At 43.3% G+C, this 18,198-nt stretch overlaps 1 protein-coding gene across 9 annotated transcripts in view; it reads right to left on the bottom strand.

Moving 5' to 3' along the window:
- Positions 1 to 422: 422 nt before the first annotated feature.
- LOC115589492 (nuclear factor 1 B-type) overlaps positions 423 to 18,198 on the bottom strand; it is a 68,418-nt gene continuing 50,642 nt past the window's right edge. For 5 of the 9 annotated variants that reach the window (XM_030430401.1, XM_030430404.1, XM_030430405.1 and 2 more), the window contains 4 exons: positions 16,294 to 16,432; positions 15,631 to 15,713; positions 10,615 to 10,703; positions 423 to 6,744 (listed from right to left, as the gene is read on the bottom strand). In XM_030430401.1, the coding sequence (XP_030286261.1) occupies positions 6,609 to 6,744; positions 10,615 to 10,703; positions 15,631 to 15,713; positions 16,294 to 16,432 (447 nt within the window). In that variant the 3' untranslated portion in view covers positions 423 to 6,608. The remainder of the gene's footprint in view (positions 6,745 to 10,614; positions 10,704 to 15,630; positions 15,714 to 16,293; positions 16,433 to 18,198) is intronic. The other 4 variants (XM_030430402.1, XM_030430400.1, XM_030430406.1 and 1 more) reach the window with 2 other exon arrangements.

The raw sequence follows: 18,198 nt of genomic DNA, 5'->3' as shown, positions 1-18,198 counted from the left end.
GGTGAAGCAGGGCCTGATATAGTTACACAATGTCCGAGTCGCACGGCGTTAAATCATCAAAAACACACTCAACCTTTTAAGTGTGCATGAATTTATTTTATGATAAATCTCTCTGTGGAAGAACTAATCTGGGACATGGAAAGGTTTGAATAATCACTGAAACAACCCTCCAACATCTCCTCCTCCTCCTCCTTCCCACCGTTATCATTTTCATACAGTCCCTAAATTTAAAAGTCCAACTCAGTGCTTTTTGAATTTCCCAACAATTTCCAGCCAAACTGGCTCGAGTACAGAAATGTTTCTGCCTCTTCATCAAACATCGTCTGACAAGTGAGAACTTTCGTATTCAGCTCTCAAAATCTGCAATCATTCAAAACCAAATATGATAAAATAAACACGAGAAAACAGCCATAACACGAGAGTCATTTTTGTAGCATAGCTCATTTTATTGTTTAAACAGTTTTGCATAGGAAATATATCCACTTCCAGTAATTGACTGCAGTAAAAACAGCTGCTAGCAGTATAGGCTGGATATAACAGTAACAATCACAAAAAGTTGAGCCTTTATTTACACTGATTTTAATCTTGTGGCAATTTTAGCCCCTGCACCAAATGTAACCAGCTTGAAGGCATCGCCTAATGCTCGGCGTTTCTAAAATCAATAAAAGAAGGGATATCAAGGCCTTCGCTATACAGTTCACAATGGACACCTGTGGCTCCTAAACTGTCAATGAAAAGATAAAAAACAAAAAAAGTTTCCAAAAAGTCCTCTAAAACGTACATTCAGATACATACATAGACCTTTGCACACACTTGCAGTGTAACTACGATCACTACTGGAGACTGTTTACATATTGTTTTGTTGGTGTTGTTGTTGTTGTTCAGAATATATATATATATATAATTCCACCATGATTCATCAAGTAGAAACGTGTGCGCAGAGGGAAGTAAAAGTGCCACAAGACCCAAAAATAAATCAGCCCTGCAGAGAAAAAAAAATGGTGACGAATCTTCGGAGAAAAGAAAATAATTTTTTGATCCTTTCACTGCGATTTAACGTAGCACTGACACCTCCCGCCCCACTCCTCCTCCTCCTCCTCAAAAAAAGAAAAGAATAATAAAAAAAAAGAGTGAACATTTCCTCTCAGATTTTCCAACAAGCTTGACGTGGGCATTGAAAATTAAAAAATCAGTAAAAACAAAACAAAAAATCTCCAAAACCATCGAAGAAGTCATGACGAGCATGTTTTCCAGGTGAGTTCGCCACATTCTCTTCCGCGTGAAGGTGTGTTTTCTCTGATTTTTTCTTTTTTTCTTGTCACATATGAAAGTTAAGTCTATCACATCTTACAATTATATACAACAGACACTTGGACAGCGTTGAACAGGCACTGCATTGCTATCTTTTTGTCTTCTTTTGGTGAATGTTACATCCTGTAAAAATGCTGGTTTCTCATGTTTTATAACAACCTGATGCCGAGTGACTAGCAGCTAGCCAACGTATGGAAGGTGTACTGTATATTGCTCGTATGGGATGAAAGAAATGAAGTTCCTCTACGCTCTCGTCGGACTGCAGAATGCGTGACATTCGTTTGAAAAGAAGGAGAGAAAAATAATCACACGTATTGCATGAGTGCCACAGGTCCTCCTTGCATAAAGTCGTCCTGTTTCTCGATGATCGCAGTGACATAATACTAAAAAAAAACACACACACCCAAAAAAAAGCGAGTGTCAAAATCTGCCTGGGAAACGGCTCCTGCAGCTGCTGATGGGTGGAACACTGATTAAAATATCAAGAGCTTTAATTTTGACAGGCTACATTCAGCAGAAAGACGCAACCTTGCCCGACTACACCGTCAGCTGGAAGGTGCAGTAACCCGACTCTGGAGCACCTGCAATTAATGTCATGTTTGTTTGTAGTGTGAATGAAGGGTTTCCTACATCACATCAGGCATTGACAGCATGTGGAATGTGCAAAAAAGATGTGATGCCCAGATGCTGCTGCTGATCTTCAAATAGATTATTCATTTTTTTTTTTTTTTTATAGGAGCAGTCGTCCGCGTACGAGCCGAGACGATCTGAACTACACGGAAATGTAGCACCAATCTTGAAAAAAGTAAAATAAAAAGAAGAAAAAGAAATGTGATAGATTCATCGAGGACGTTTGTCACTGCAGATTTTACCCTGCTTCTCGCTTCAGGTGCAATCTGGGGCCTTTTTTTAAATTTTTATTTTCAATTCTTTCTCTCTACTGGTGAAGTGACGTCACCTCCCAGCTGCTACAAGGAACACACTCACACCACGAGTCTTGTTGGACAAGAATTCACACCCATTTAACAAAAAAACAAAACAAAAAGAAAAGAAAAAGGAGATAAATCACATCACACTCGCTATGGCCACACTAATGAAAGAACAACAATTCAAATATTCATGAAGTGTTTTTTCCAAATGGAAATATCTAAGTGCTAATCAAGATCAGAAATAATAATATTCATAATAATAAAAAAGCCTTCATTGTTGTTGTTTTTTTTAATATTTATGGATCTGTATAGAATATTTCCTCCCTTGTTTCTTGACTTTCACGTACAGGATCACAACAACTGATGAAAACACTTTAGATTCTACCGATCGGGGGAAACCTGGAGAGTTCTAACTCAAATCCAGCCTCCGACACAAATAAACAAAAAGAAAACCCAATATTTCTTTTTTTTTTCTTCCTAAAATGGAACTGACTCATTTTTTTTCCCCAGAATTGAAGATTTACAAATAAGGGCTGAAGAGAAAAACTCTCGAGAAAGTTTACAGTGTACAAACTCCTGACCCGCGGCAGGCTGCTGTTTTTCCTTTTCTTAAATCAATAGAAAGACCCTCATCTTCTCTCGGTGTGTCGTGTCAGAGGCACTCGATCACACACACACACACACACACACACGCACACACACACACACACACACACACACACACACACACACGTACACCCAAGCTGCCAAAGCAGAGTTCAACCCCACAGACTACTGCTATCGACGCAATCAGGATATTTACCTTTATGTACAGTCTCCTATTCAAATAAACACCAACAGCACAGTGACCCTGACACATTTGTATCACACACACACACACACACACACACACACACACATGCACACATACGCACACACGGGGACAATGCACTTCAGTGGGGTCTCCAATGGCCAAAGGCTGCAAAGCACTTGTAGTTTTTCTTTTAAAAGAAGAAAAAAAAAGGATAAAACAATAAACAAAACAAAGGAAAGACAGAACAGTGCACATAGAACGGGGTGACTTCTTCTAGTTTTTTCTGCATAAGAAATCTGGGTGAAGACGGAGAGATGGAGCTTGACTTGAGGATTATTTTTCAAAAGAACGTGTTCTGCTTCTGGACCCCGCGGCTGGCGCCGGAGCGTCGTGGCGTCTCTCCGAAGGGAGACGATTCTTTCACGATTGTAGGGAAAGAGTGCAAAAGGTGTCACGGCAGCTACGGAGGCGCTGCTCTCTCTGTGAGGAAATATCCTCTGTTTCCTTTATACATTAAAAATGGTAATGATTGATATAAATAATGCCCTGGAATACGCCTGAGAGATTTAGTTTAAGACTAGGTTGAAAACACTGCACGTTGGGGGAGAAGACGATTGCCTATGTGCTGTTTAAGTGCTATAATTTTTCTTCTAGTGGATTCTATTTAAGCTTCTACTGGGCCACTGGAGAGGAAGTTAGAAAAAAAACCACGGTCCAATGTTTACTGCTCGGGGCTCTGCTGGGGAAGTATCTCAGGAATCGACATATGTGCACATCGTATATACATTTATACAAATCTACTACTTATAAAATACTTTCTAAAGGCTTGCTTGAGCCTGTCTGCAACTGATTCGGACAGGTCTCAGTAGCATTAGTCGGTGTGTGATTGTTGCGCAGGTCACAGGCCACTTCGCTGATGTGTTTAAGGCATCTACTTGGGAGTTGCATTCGGTGACGTCTGGTGTACGATTCGGCAAAAGCGTGCAACGCTATCCGTCCAGCTTCAAGGGATTTTCTTACGACAGGGTGGGGTTTTTTTTCTTTTTCTAGGCGAGAATGATTTCTTAAAATGATTGTCACGCTCAAGTCAAGCCGTCTCTCCTGTGAAAAAAAAATGAGCTCCTTCAAGGTCACGCGCTAGCACCCCAGGTGGAAAGTTGAAAGTAAGAGTCACAGTAGACCAATCAGTGACTTTGCAGCCGTAGAAAGACCAAGGGGTGCATTTCTTTCTTTCTTTTTTTTGTTTTTTTTATAAGCACTTCTAGAAAAATAACCGCCCCTCCCGCTAAAACTCCCGAATTCAAAATACACTGGAACACCGTCATTCGGTAGGCCGATACGCTAAAGAACGAAAGAAAGGAAAAGAAAAAGAAAGACCTTGTCATACACTGCATAGAAAGCAGTCCCCACTTTGGTCAATAAAAAAGGAAAAACACCCACAACAACAACAACATCATCAACAACAACAACGACAAACAACGATATCAACAAAATAAATGCATTACAATATTGTCTATCTCCAAACTAGCCTCTAATAATTGACGCATCTATAAGCACTACCTACATAGGCAAAACTTGGTATTGCATAATTTTTCATAATTCTGAATTCCACCCTCCGCAATAGTAACTGGAAGATGAACAAAAATGAGCAATAAAGGAAAAAAAAAAAAAAAAAAAAAAAAGATGACAGGTTATTAGAAAAACCACCAAAATACTGAGGAGAGAAAAAAAAAAAAAAAAAAAAAAAGAATGCTGGTTGATTACAAACTTTAAAACGGCGACTATACACAGCCTTGATATGCGATGTAACTGTGAGATAGAGTAGTACATGAAGTTAAAAATCAACAATTTCATTCAGAGTACAAAACAATTCTTATCATAAAAATGTTAATTTTTTTTTATCTATAATGATAAATGCAGCAAAAAACAAGTGTAGTGATGTCTCTATATTCAAAGGCAAGGCACGTAATGTGGACTATATGTCATCGTGCAAATTAAGAGTATTGGAGAGATTTTTCCTTGTATAAATACGTCTGGACTGGAGAGGCAATGGCTGTGAACATGCCCGTGCACAATTCTAGATTTCAGGGATTTGCCACCACCTGGATTCATAATTTCAGCTTTTTCAACCTCTTCCACTGCAGAGTTAACCTTGCACAAACTAGCTTTACACATAAGCCTACTGTACATTTGCATGAATTGTACATTTCCATTTAATTAACACTTTGCATTCCATATTTTTTTTTTTTCTTGTGTAAACATAAGCTTTAGAAGCTGATGGCCAAATGCATTATGCTCGTGATCTTATCGTGAACATTTAATACAAAGAAGAAGAGGAAAAAAAAAAAGAAAACAGAAATGCCTTTTTAACACACTATGTGCGTCTCATTTCTTTGCTTATGTTCGGTTATTTTTTTTTCCCCCCAGAATAAATTAAAAGAAATCTCCCCCTAGTGACGGGAAGGGCTCAACAGAAGTGCTGGTTTCGCTCAGCGCTGCACAGGTAGCTTCGTGCTTGCCTTCAACTGCCTTTCACGCTTGATGTTTCGCTCATGTGAGGAGACGGATATGTGACTGAAATCAAATTCAAATGTTTCCTTAAACATTTTACCCATAAATCCATTTAATGTTTAGTTTATCCCCCTTCCTTTAGAGTCTTAGGGCTGACAGACTGATAGCTTCCCTTCAAAAATTCAATTGCACTTGCCTCTATCGAGATTTTCTTATGCTCCGTCGCTTTTTAAAAAAAAATCCTTTTGTAAAGGAGTTGCAAATTCTCTAATGAGGGGTCCAATCTCAAGCCTAACATTTAGTGTTTTTTGAAAACCGCATCAAGAGTTCTCAACTCTTACCGTAAGTGTTTTAATTCTCAAAGTAAGTAGCAGTAAAGAATAAGCAAAAGTCAACACATTTTTCCGAACAAAGAGTCGTATCACAGTAAACTGAAATCAAAAACGGAAGAAGAAAACACTCTGAATTCACAATTTTTTTTTTGTTCCTATGGTGTACACAGTGAATCGTTTGACGTGGGGTTGAGCCTCTTTTCAAGAGGTCTGAGCTGGAGAGCTTCCATTCTGGGAGCCATCCACCAGGCAGAGGTTGTCGCTACGCAGACCTCTTCGCTTGTGTGTAAATCAGGATTTTACATCTTCCCCCAACATGGAAAAATAGTAGGAATTGCCGCTAAGAGACTAGAGTGTCATGCAATAAAACATTAAGGCATCTATACATCACAGTATTTGAATGGATTGAGAAGTTCTGCAAACACAACAACTGACTGGTGGGTGGTGGATGTGTGGGCCGGGCTCGGGCGAGGACACAGCAGACCTGAAGCGTTCTCTTTTTTATTTTCTTTTTTTTCTTTCCCTCTGAACCAACCCTCGTCTTCACTTCACGGCCAGTGTCCTTCATGGGGAGGGACGGGGGAGGAGGGGAGCAGGGAGGGACGAGGAAGGGGACGATTGTGCAGCTCCTGCTGCTTTGCTGGTTTCATCCATGGCTGCGGACACCTGTAGTGCTAGCTCTGCACCACCAACACCCATCCACCCTGGGGCTCATCCGGGCCTCTGCGTCGCTCAGTTCCCAGTCTCAGCGGGGACCAGGGGCTCACCAATGATGTTTATGCTGTAGTTCTGGTGGTGGACATTTGTTGGCAGAATCGGAGTCCCGTTCGACACTTGGAATGGAACTAAGCTCGCCCAGGTACCAGGACTGTGAGGAGAGAGAAAACAAGAGAGGGAGACGGAGAGATTAGTCACATGCCGTTAACTTGTTTGTGCAGTCAAAATCAGATTCTTTCTTTCAATTATCCTGAACAACCGCTCTCGCTAATGACCGGCGTCACCGCTCTGCTGACACTCATCCGGGCGGAAGGTCTTTTTTTTGTTGTGTTGGGACAGAAAGGGGGTAAACAAGAAAACGGGAGGGACGGCTGAGCGGAGGTGATTCCACTTGATTCCCAGTGAAGGACGTCACGTGACGCAGGTCCTCTTCTCTGCATTCAAGGCAGTATAGAAAAGCATGAGAGGGGGGAGTGATTGGTGGTGGAGGAGGGTGTGTGTGTGTGTGTGTGTGTGTGTGTGTGTGTGTGTGTTGGGGTGGGGGGGGGGGGGGGTTGGGGGCACCCTACACAAAGCTGTCCCATCCCTATTCATCTCACGCTAATGGCAAAACAACACAGTGATTGTTCCTGCGGAGCAACGGCGCTAACTGAAAACGCGAGCGGGAACAAGCAGCATGTTGTTCCCGTGGGGTGCTGCGCTACGTAGATGTCAGATAATTAGCCCCCCCCCACCCTCCCACCACCACCCTCACCCCCTTTTCTCCCCCCTCAGGCCCCCAGTGTGCACTCACCCATCACCCTCTCACATCAACCCCCTCGCTAAGTCTGAGGATACCTGACAAACTTTCTTTTTTTCACGCGCAACCTGTACGCATCAGGAAGGATGGAAAAAGAGCGAGAGGGGAAAAAGCAGATGAAGGAGAGACGTTTTGCAGGAGAAAAGAAAAGCTGGATGACGAGGAGGAGGAGACGAAAACAGACAGAAGACAACACCGTCTGCGCCGCCGATCGACCAGTCTGCATTTTATACAAATCACTAGTCGCTCGTCTTTAGACTTAAAAACAATGCGAGTGCAAATTCACTTCACCTCGAACCCCCCCGAAAGAGTCAGACTCTTTAATGAGCGGCGACAGAAAGAAAGACAAGATGTGTTCCAAAATAGCAAACAGACTCGAGTCTGAGGTTACGCTCGCAAAGAGTTAAAAGACAACCTCGAGGCTAATCCTCTCTCGCAGGTTTTTTTTCCTCCCCTGTCCGACCCGTCCTTATGCTATCCTCTCTCTCTCTCCTGCTTTCTTCCCTCCCTCGCTCGCCCCGTCTCTCTTTCACCCTGCCAAAAATCATCGGACAGGAAAGGGGGGATTAAGTTTTTCCTACCTTGCTGAACAAAGAGCGCACAGAGTGGGCCGAGGGCTGCTGCTTTCTCCTTCCCCTTTCTTTCTTTCTTTCTTTCTTTCTCTCTCTCTCTCTTCCACCCTCCCTCCATTCTTTCCTCCATCCTCTCAGTGTTTTTCTCTTTCCTTATGAAACTCCTCTCAGGTAATGGCTTACATTAAGGGGGACCACACAGCTACAGAAGCGGACTCGCGGGGCCTTTTGTCCGCGGATCGGTTTTAATCTTGTTAAAATCGATGGCTGTCAGTCCGTATCTGCATCCCATAACCTGAGGCAGCGCTGGGCCCGGTTCTGATGCACAGAACTCCTTTACAATCAGGCTGAAGTCCTCCTGTCACTGCTAATTGAGATTTGCCTCATTAGTATGAACTGCGAGTCCAAACTGTGCTGAAGAAAGTCAACCTCAGAATCTTAATATTTACAATATTAATGAGGTTGTAAAGCAACTCAGAAATATCTATTAATTCCATAACTGAATTTAAAAGGTGTTCCCACCTTTGAGGATAGAACGGTGGCAGGGTCCGCCACATATAAACAAAGTCAAACATTATGAAACTGTGTTGTTCCCTCTAATCATTTGGTTGGATGCATGTTTTAAATGCAGTTTTTTGGATGCAGCACGACAGGAATTCTGGGTATTGTTGTTCTCATTTGTTCTGCTGCAGCCTGGATGGCGCTGTCAGCTAGCAGAGCTTCTCTTCCTCTACATTTTCTCTCCCTACAAGTGGTTGCTTTGTGTTTCCGCACTCCAAGCGCTCCGTTTTTTCCTTAGGTAACCTTCAAGATGGCCTCCGCTCACCCTGTCCGAGCTCCAAAACCTCACTAATTCTGCTCCCTGCAAGCACAGCCCGGGCGTACAGCGTGCTTCGTTTAAGGATTAGCTCCCTAAATTAGATTATCTAATGGCATCTTAATGGATTGCTGACCCATTTCCTGCACAATGGCAACATGCGAGTCTGGCAGCGTTTTAATTTGGGGGCTAGTTCTGAAGAGGCATTGCGGAGCGCTTCGTTTAAAAGGGCCGCGCCTGATAAAAGAGGAATCCGCCTGATCCCATCTATACGTCGGGACGGGCTTTGCGTGAATAATCCATCCAAGAGGGATAAATAAAATAGAATTACCATCCCATCTTTGTAAGAAAATTAACTGGATTTAATTGGGATCTATTTTGTCTGCGCTCGTTAACTGTTCCCTCACACGCAGCGCTGACGAGGAGTCGGCCAGCGGAGTGAGAGACCTGGAGCTGCTGCAGGGGACGTTTTCTCTCTGCTACCTCCACCGGCCTATTAGGAGGCCTATTGAGGGGGTTCTGCTGTGTGCATGTGTGTGTTTGCAGAAAAAAGAATTTGTAACTTCAGCGGGCACAAAATGAGCTGTACACACACACACACACACACACACACACACTTCCAGAGAAAAGGGGAAAAGGGAGACGTAACAGGAAAAAGCTGAGCTCAGCTCGCTCTGCCACGGTGAAATGGTTCAGGTTCTCTCCCCCCTAGAGAGGAAGACATACAGTATGGAGGAAAGGGGGGAGGGAGGGTGAGGAGGGAGGGAGGGAGGGAGGGCTTTCTTCTGTAGCTTTAAGTTAAAGAAAGTAAAGCATGACTTCAGCATAAAGTCAAACAAAGCTACGCTTGTTAAAAATGTGGAAAGTAAAACGTCGTCACGTGGCTGTAAAAGCTGACCTGGAATGACTTCTCGTATTCAGCGCGGTTTTGGACTCCGTGTGTTCGAATTAGACTTCATCAAGCTTTGTGTTATGAAATGAGGATATTTTTGTTTTCGTTGGGTGTGAGTCCAAGAGCAAGGCCATAATTCAAACCCCCGAGTCATTGTGCAATTTGTGTGGTCGTTCAGCGGGAGAATAACACAGCAGTGAAATCAAATCACAACAGAAATAAACTTCTAATATACGTCGCTTTCACAAGTCTCGCTAGAAATATGAGGTTTCTACTGTTTTCACGAGTTTGTGTACTTTATGGTGCGATTTAAAAAAGGAAACTGCGATTCACACAAAAACTCTTGAACAGAAACACAAAGATCAAAAGAGCCAGCTCTCTCTCTAAAGGGACACTACGTAGATTTGGAGAAGGAATTCAAACTCCGAGTTTTAATATTATGGTAAACAAGCTGTTCTCAGAGGAAATTAAGGTCCCAAGAACGCTGTTTGATGCCAGACAGGTGGCAGGGTCCGCCACAGATTAACAGAGTAAAACAGTATGGAACTGTGTCGCGGTTTTCAAAACAACAACAGTTTTTTTGTAGGGGAAAAAATCATTCGACGACGATCAACTTTCTCTAATGATTCAAATTTCTTCCCCAAAACTAAACGATGCGCTGCAGGTTACACAGACAGGTGAGAAGCAGGTGAAGGAACAGAAACAAGGAAATGTCTTTTCTTCAGAACAATGCATGACCTCATCTGAAAAAGTCCACAACCACGTCATAAACACTTAGAGCCACAGTCCAGACACATTAGAGTTATATGTGACTTTATATAGGAAGAAAAATCAGCTAAATCATTTATTATATGCTGGTATAAATTCAACTTTGTGTGAGTGTGTGTGTGTGTGTGTTGGTGTGGTGGAAGAGAGACGGCATGAAAGAATGAAAAGGTTACCTTTGCCAAGTAATCCCCAAAGTGTCGTCAGTGGCACTGGGGCCATAATGCCTGCCGTTTTGAGTCACGCTCCAGTCACACTTCCTCAGCTGTCAATTGAAACCTAGCAGTCAGTTCACTGGGCCAAGACAACTTCCACTTCAGATCACACTACAACTCAACACTGTATACACAGAATGCATGCAGAAGAGCCTAAAGCAGGAGCAGCAGAAATGTACAAAAAGACTCCAAATGAGTCCTGATGTTAAAAAAAGAAAAAACAGCCAATGGAATCAGTGTATTCATTATCTGTGGGGTGGAAATAAAAGAGACATAAAGGGAAAAAAAAGCATGCAGTCACAGTTAGTGGTGACAGCTAACCTGGAAGTAAAACAAAAAAACGTTTGTTAGTTAATTACAAATGTGAGGAGCATCATATCTGTGGTTCATCTGCGAGCCGTGCGAGCGGCGGGATGCATGCACGCCGTCCGTAATCACTGCTCCGCTGTTAAGTGCACTTTAAGATTCAGGAAGGAGTACGCATGCCCTCCAGCATGCAGACTTCTTTTCATTAGCTAACTGTTTTTATTGATTAGGGGTCAAAATCTGTACAATGAAGTTAAAAACCGCACCCACGCACACACACATATACACACACGCATGCACGCTTCCTCCCCCCCTCTTAAGACATGCCAACCTCACATACAGATTACAAATTACTGCAACAAAAAAGCCACACACAAACTGTGTCTCCTTTGCATGCATTATGCGAGCGCACGTGTCGGCAATCCAGCTGAGAGCTATCTCTGCCAATACCAACCTAACCTTGCCCTGTGGTCAACACATTCATTTAGTAATGCATCGGGATAAAAACTGCACTGTTAGCACTCTGCGTGCAGCGGCAGACGTTTCTGCAGAGGCTCTTAAGAGGGATTTAATCAGATATACGCACACGCTGAATATTCAGAGCCATTTGTGGCGGTTTGAGAAATGTTTTTTTTTCCCCATTTCTCCTCTGAGCACCTGGACGAAACACGGCGGGAGAAGATGATGGCTTCCTGCTTAAACACAGCGATCTGTTTTTGTTATGTTCTCCGGAACAAAAATGTAAAGTGGGCGAGGAACAGAGACGTAGTCTTGGAGGAGAAATTCAAACTCAGAATTGTGATGTTTATAATATTAATGAGGGAATAATACAAATTAAGAAATATTAATGTTTTCTGTTACCGAATAAACAAGCAGGTTAGAGGATAGAAAGGTGGCAGGGTCCGCCACATATAAACAAAGTAAAACAGTGTAAACTGTGTCGTTCTTTAAGGTCAGTTAGTATTTTTCTCCTCTGAGTAGAATTCCTTCCCCAAACCTACGGCGTGCACCTTTAAGGAGGAGCTTTTAATAATGGCCCTCGTTTTAATACATGAGTTTAACTTCATTAAAAGCTGCCTAATACACTGAGTAGGAAACAATGCGTCTTGTTCCATCCGCTGTATTTACGGAGGGATGGGAGACTAAACCCCCGCGCCGCTCCCGCGCTCTCCAGCCTGACAAAAGCTTGGAAAATGTGCGGGCTGGGCCAGACGCTCGGTGCCACCGCTCCTCGAGGGGCTCGCCATCTGTCCGCTGGCACCGGCACATCAAGAGTGGCACGGGCAGCGGGGAAAAAGGGGGGACGGAGCTGGGGAACGTTAGCAAACAGATGCGGGCAGATTGTGGATTAGGATCCTTCCTTAGATAATACCAAATGACATCTGATCACGGATCTTTCCCAGCGGAATGCTAGATGGTGGCATTCCCTCGAGGGGTTAACCAAGGCGAGAGATGAATGGAGGGTTTTCACACATTCGCTGCCTGGGAATCGTAGAGCAGGTGTGGGAGCGTGTGGTGGTGTTGTTTTTTGTTTTTTGAAGCCTACTGTGTGTGTGTGTGTGTGTGTGTGTGTGTGTGTGTGTGTGTGTGTGTGTGTGTGTGTGTTTAGTGGGGCCACATTTTAAAATAGGCCCTGCTCTAAAAAAACACAAAAAAGTAGGTTGTTTTCAGCTTTACTATCAAGTTTATCAGATGATTTATAATTAATTTGATAGTAATGAATTGATGTAATTATTATTCATAGTTTGGAGTTTACACTGCAGCAGCAGATTGGATCGGCATCAGGAGATCTATGTTTATGCTACATTATCAAAACAATCATTCCAGTTTGCCAAAAAAATTTAAAATTCTGACTTTCAGTCGGTCGCCTAATAAAGGGGCACTACGTAGTTTAGGAAAAGAAATTCAAACTCAACATATTTTTTAAAACATGACTATGGTGATAATACAATCTCAGATATATTTATTTTTTCCATAACTGAATAAACGAGCTGTTGATGAAAAGCTAGAATGGTGGCAGGGTCCGCCACATATAAACAGAGTAATACAGCAAAATGTGTTCAGGTCCTTCAGGTCAGTTTGTTTCTTAAGAGTTTGTTTATCAATCAGTCAATGAAGACTCTCTGATTTAAAAAATATTATAATTATTTTGATAATTGATTCATCATTTCAGTCATTTTTCAAGCAAAATGTCAAACATTTTCTAGTTTCTGCCTCCTAAATGTAAGAATTTGCTGCTTTCCTTTGTCATTTGTGACAGTAAATGAAGAGTGTTTGGGTTTTAGACAAAAGAAGCAATCTGAAGATGTCAATTTGTGTTGTGGGAAACTGTGATGAGCTTTAATTTAGCAATTAATTGTGCAAATAATCTGTAGTTTCAGTCCTACTTCTGATTCCGGTTTTTATTAAAAAAGAAAAAACAATATAAAAGGTCGCTCTGACAGAAGCAGAAACAGAAGCAGTGCGAGTCATGCCTCTATCCATCACACAGCCAGACAGACAGACAGACAAAGAACAGTGCACCTCCATGATCCGAGCCCTCCGCTGACACGTTTAAAGACCTCGGCATGTACGTGTGACGTTCTTCCCTTCCCAACCGAGCCTAGCGACTAACGGCTGCAGCTAAACAACTCACAGTGTCAGTCAGCCTCACAGATCCCACACAATAAACATCCCACCGCCAGATGAAGACAATGACAGAGGATTCTGTGAAAGTGTTTAGTCCTGATGGACTTGGCTCGGTGTCGGCCCGCTCCGCCGGGCCAGATTCCATACCGCAGAAAACAAAAACAACTGTCACAAGCAGAAGCATGATGAATCAACGTGAAGACTGTTTAGAGTTCTCTAAGCCGACGTGAACATTTATCCGTCTGGATATAGAACGTAATAACCTTCTAGAGAGGTGTCACTGTTGTGCTTGGAAATCCTCCGTTCTTCTTCTGAATTTAAGCCGCTGATGTGTTTATCTTCCCTCGGCCGAAAATAATTTATGTTCTGTCTTGTCAGTGCAACAGGATCAGGAAAAATATGTTTTAGGAGCATTACATTTGGGATGATTACAAATTAGGAAATAAAATAACAGTGTTTCTCATTTTATTATCATACCGGAGCAGGATATTTATATATCTGGCTGATTTACGCTCCAAAAATGCCTCACATTTAGTCTCTGGGGGCAAAGCTTTGGACAAAATTCAGTGGCTCATGCAGTTTCAGTCAGACTGCTGCTGTCTAGTGGAGTCACTTTGTGCCTCGGTGAAAGAAGTAGCAGGGCTACAAGAAAATGTGACAAACTGTGCGACATCAGCCAAGTGAATCCTCCCTCTCCTCCTCCCTCTCCTCCTCCCTCTCCTCCCGGGTGGAATAAAAGCATCCCACTACTGCTGACAAACATTCAGATTTTTTATTTTTTTTTTTGCCTACTCTGATTTTAGGAAAAACTGGGGAGTAAGAAAGCCAGAGAGAGAAAAAGGAAACCCTGAAAGAGGAGTGAGGAAACAGAGGCCAGCTTTGTCATTTTTACTAAACATAAAAAAAAAAAAAAAAAGAGGCGAGCTGAGGAGAAACCCAGCGATCATTATGTAGCCGCGTGCAGATGCATTCAATTAGTTGTGGTTGGAAAAGCCTTGGCCTGAGACCAGGGCTTTCAATAAGACGGGGTGGGGGAGAGCACTCTCTCCCCGTCCGACAACACCGCAACACTCCTAACCTCACAAACACACACAGACACACACCGGGTCAACACATATGTTCCGAGGGCCGACGCTGGTGCAGCCGCGTGACGCCAACGCTAAATATTCAGCTTGTGTGCCGTAAATGAGGCAGTGTGCTGATTACATGTGCCGTGTGTGTGTGTGTGTGTGTGTGTTTGTGTGTGTGAAGGAAATAGAGCTGAGCACATTACACTCGCAAAGTCACCCCCATGTCCCATCCATCGTCTGAGCCGTGGCCACACAATGACACTGAATTTCCTGACACTTTCATTTCTTTTCTTTAAAGTGACCTGAAGGAAACAGATGCCGTTTTTTTCCAGTCTAGACTGTAAGATTTCAAACTCTCACACACACACACCACAAACACACACACACACAAACACACACACTCTCAAAATTACACTTATTATTTATCAATACTGAAAATTCAAGAGAAAATGTACAAGTGCTGTCGTCATTTTTACCCGCATGAATTACCAATATGAGATTAATTCTACTTTGCTTACACAATTATAAAATATATGCTGTATAAAATGGAGATAATATCCTCAAATTCAGCTACTGGGGATATTAAATTATGGGTAATTTAAAGATCTTAAAGTGTCCCTTAAAATAAAACGTTTAATGTGTTAACAACGTAAAAATTAACACTGTAGTAAAGAGAGAACATGATCACAGTGCTCGAATAAAAATGATTTGATTATCACTATAACCTGCTATCCTTAGACGTGCTAAGCCTCGATCTTTTTGAGGTATGAATAACGATGTGTTGATAATGTTTTAAGTCAATGACTGCGATGCTCGACCTCCGACCTTCCTATAAATCAAATTCAGAATGCCACTGGCTTTTTTTGGGGGGGTTTCATGGATTTTCACATTTGATGTGTGGGGAGATGTGGGACAGAAAAAAAAAGGATAACAGGAGCTGAGTGCTGGTGCTGGAGGGGAGTGAGGATCTCACCTGTTGCTGGTGCAGGAAGGCGGGATCTCTCGGGCTCAGGCCTACAAAACGGTTAGCCGTTGGGGTGCCAGGGGCTGAGTAGCCTGGGTAACAAGGCAGCACAGAAACACAAATACACACTCGCATTACAAATCAGTATGTCAGGAATTCACAAGTAGCTGCTGCTCTCATCCAGAGTTACTCAGAGCAACAACAACAACTCAATTCATAGTAAAAAGTGCACGTGGAGTCCCACAGGGTTCAATGTTTGGCCCACTTCCATTCATCCTTAATTTGGACATTCTGTCAGCAAGCGTGGGATATTTTTCCACAAATATGATTTGCTAGTCTTGTAATGTTTTTTTAAATTTGAAAATCTTTCAGTCGATGTGTTACTGATGATTTTACACCGCAGATGTTAGTTTTGGACTGACACTTTAATGCAGTGAAACATGAAGATGCAAATTTTTAGCCTGGTATTAATTTAATCTTTTAACATGATTCTTCTTATTACCGCTCTCACAGTATTCCTGCAAACACTGAGCTGTCATGGAGGACAGAAACACATAGAGTTTCCCACAGCAAAGGAATAATGAAAAAAAAAAGTAATATCTGTTCTTGGCAGTATTCCTCAGCAGCAGCGCTTGGTGTTTGGTGGATCAGTAACGGCTGGTGCGTACTCACCTTCTGTGGATGTGGTGATGGGCTTAGTGTCGGGCATGGACAGCGAGACGGGTCGCACTGCGCCGTGGTGAGGGGAGGGAGCCAGAACTGGGGTGAAGTGGCCTGGGACCTTTCCTACCACCTGACCACTGCTGTTAGGCTGCAGGTGGGAAGAAAACACAATCAGCTCGAGTGTAATATTTCCCGAAAATGATTTGTTTAGACGAGGAAGGTTCATGCCAGACACGTGTGGAGCGCTTCACTCCATCTCTGGAGTTAATCAGCCAGTGTTTTCAGTTTGTTTGGTAAGATGAGAACAACGGTCAACACCACCTAAAGTATCAGAGTATCACCCGCAATCACGCTCCGGTAAAGGTGCCGAATACTCTGCATTTGTTTTGTCTGCCGCTAAAACCTCCAAACTTGTGTGAGGACAAGCAAACTGTGTCCACTGATATATGTTTACAAGCTCTCGCTCGCTTGTAAATGTGCAGTCGGCCAGATCTCAATAAACCCAATACAAGCATGAAACAAACTACGCTTTTTCCAGAACGGTTAGCGCCAAACAAGCTGAATGTCCTGTCCCCCTTTGTTGTGGCAGTTAACTCATCTTAACTGCTCCGTCTGGCCTCGCAGACCTTAAACCAACAACAAAAGGTGACCGGACGGCTCTCAGTCTCACATTTAGAGCTCGGCGTGGAGAAAAAGATTTTAGCACTTTCAGCCGCTCTGTTGTCACAGTTATTACTAAAACTCTGGGGGGGAACCGGCAACAATAGATCCTCAGTCACTTACGATGGATTTCCTACATGATTTCAAACAATGATTTTAATGGCGCTCATAAATGGAATTTAGGAGGACTCGGGCGTGAAAAGGCAGCGAGAGCGGCGGAGCGACCTGCCACAATGGTGTGAATGTGCGAGCGCAGAGAGGGAGCGAGGCGGAGAGACTATATATATGGAGGAAGAAATAAAGGAAGCTAGTGGGAGCTACTCTTTCAGACGGCTGGAGACTGTCTGGGGCGTTCGTTTCAGGGCCGCCCCGAGTTCAGAACTCAAACAGGCCTTTTTGGAAAAGAATTGTGTCCACAGGGTTCCCTCCCATGTGAATAGAATGTTTAATTAGAGTGTAATATAATCTGCGTTAAAGCAAGCATAAAAACATTCTGGCACTCGTCCATGGGATTATAAGCGCTGTGTTATTTGCCGAGCCCCCCTTCCACCCTCCTCCCTCCTCCATCCTCTCCCAACTGGTCTTCCAGCGCTCTCTCTTCCCGACCGGACCCCACCTACACCCCCATCCCCCCCCACCCAGCACCACCCCTCTCTCTCTCCGTTCTCCAGCACCCCAGCAGAGGGCCAGTTAATTCTGCACAAGAGCCGGGCCCCGGCAACGGCAAATATTTACAACCTTTATCATTCCCCGCGGTTTTTCTCTAGAGTAACAGTTCCCCCACCACCACCCTCCTCATCCAACCCTCCCCTCCAACCCGCTGCCTGCTCTGGAGATGGAGCCGTCTACGAGGCCTTTGTTTACAGTGAGAACAGCGGGGATATAAAACTCACATAAATATCACACTGCTCTCTCATCTATAGAGACGCCTGCTCTCTCTCTCTCTCTCCTTCCAGCACACTGGCCACACTGTGTACCCAGAATGTATAAAAGCCCTGAGCCGTTTGATTTACCACAATGTCCTGATACAGTTTTGTATGTCACGTGTGACTGCAAGCGCAATAGTTAGGCTGACTTCTTTATGGAGACATCGCGCTGCGTTGTTTTTTTTTCTAGCAGGGCCACAAATATCAGGCTGGGAACGCACTATAACCCTCTGGCATGAGTGTTATATCAAACCGGTCACATTAAAGGAGCATTATGTCATTTTGGGGGGGAAGAAGTTTGGACCAGAAGAGAGAGATAAATAAACTA

The sequence above is a fragment of the Sparus aurata genome, chromosome 10 (genome assembly GCF_900880675.1).
Source record: "Sparus aurata chromosome 10, fSpaAur1.1, whole genome shotgun sequence".
NCBI lineage: Eukaryota > Metazoa > Chordata > Actinopteri > Spariformes > Sparidae > Sparus > Sparus aurata.
The sequence above is the reverse complement of the archived record's forward strand: the minus strand, read 5'-3'. Positions and strand labels throughout refer to the sequence as shown.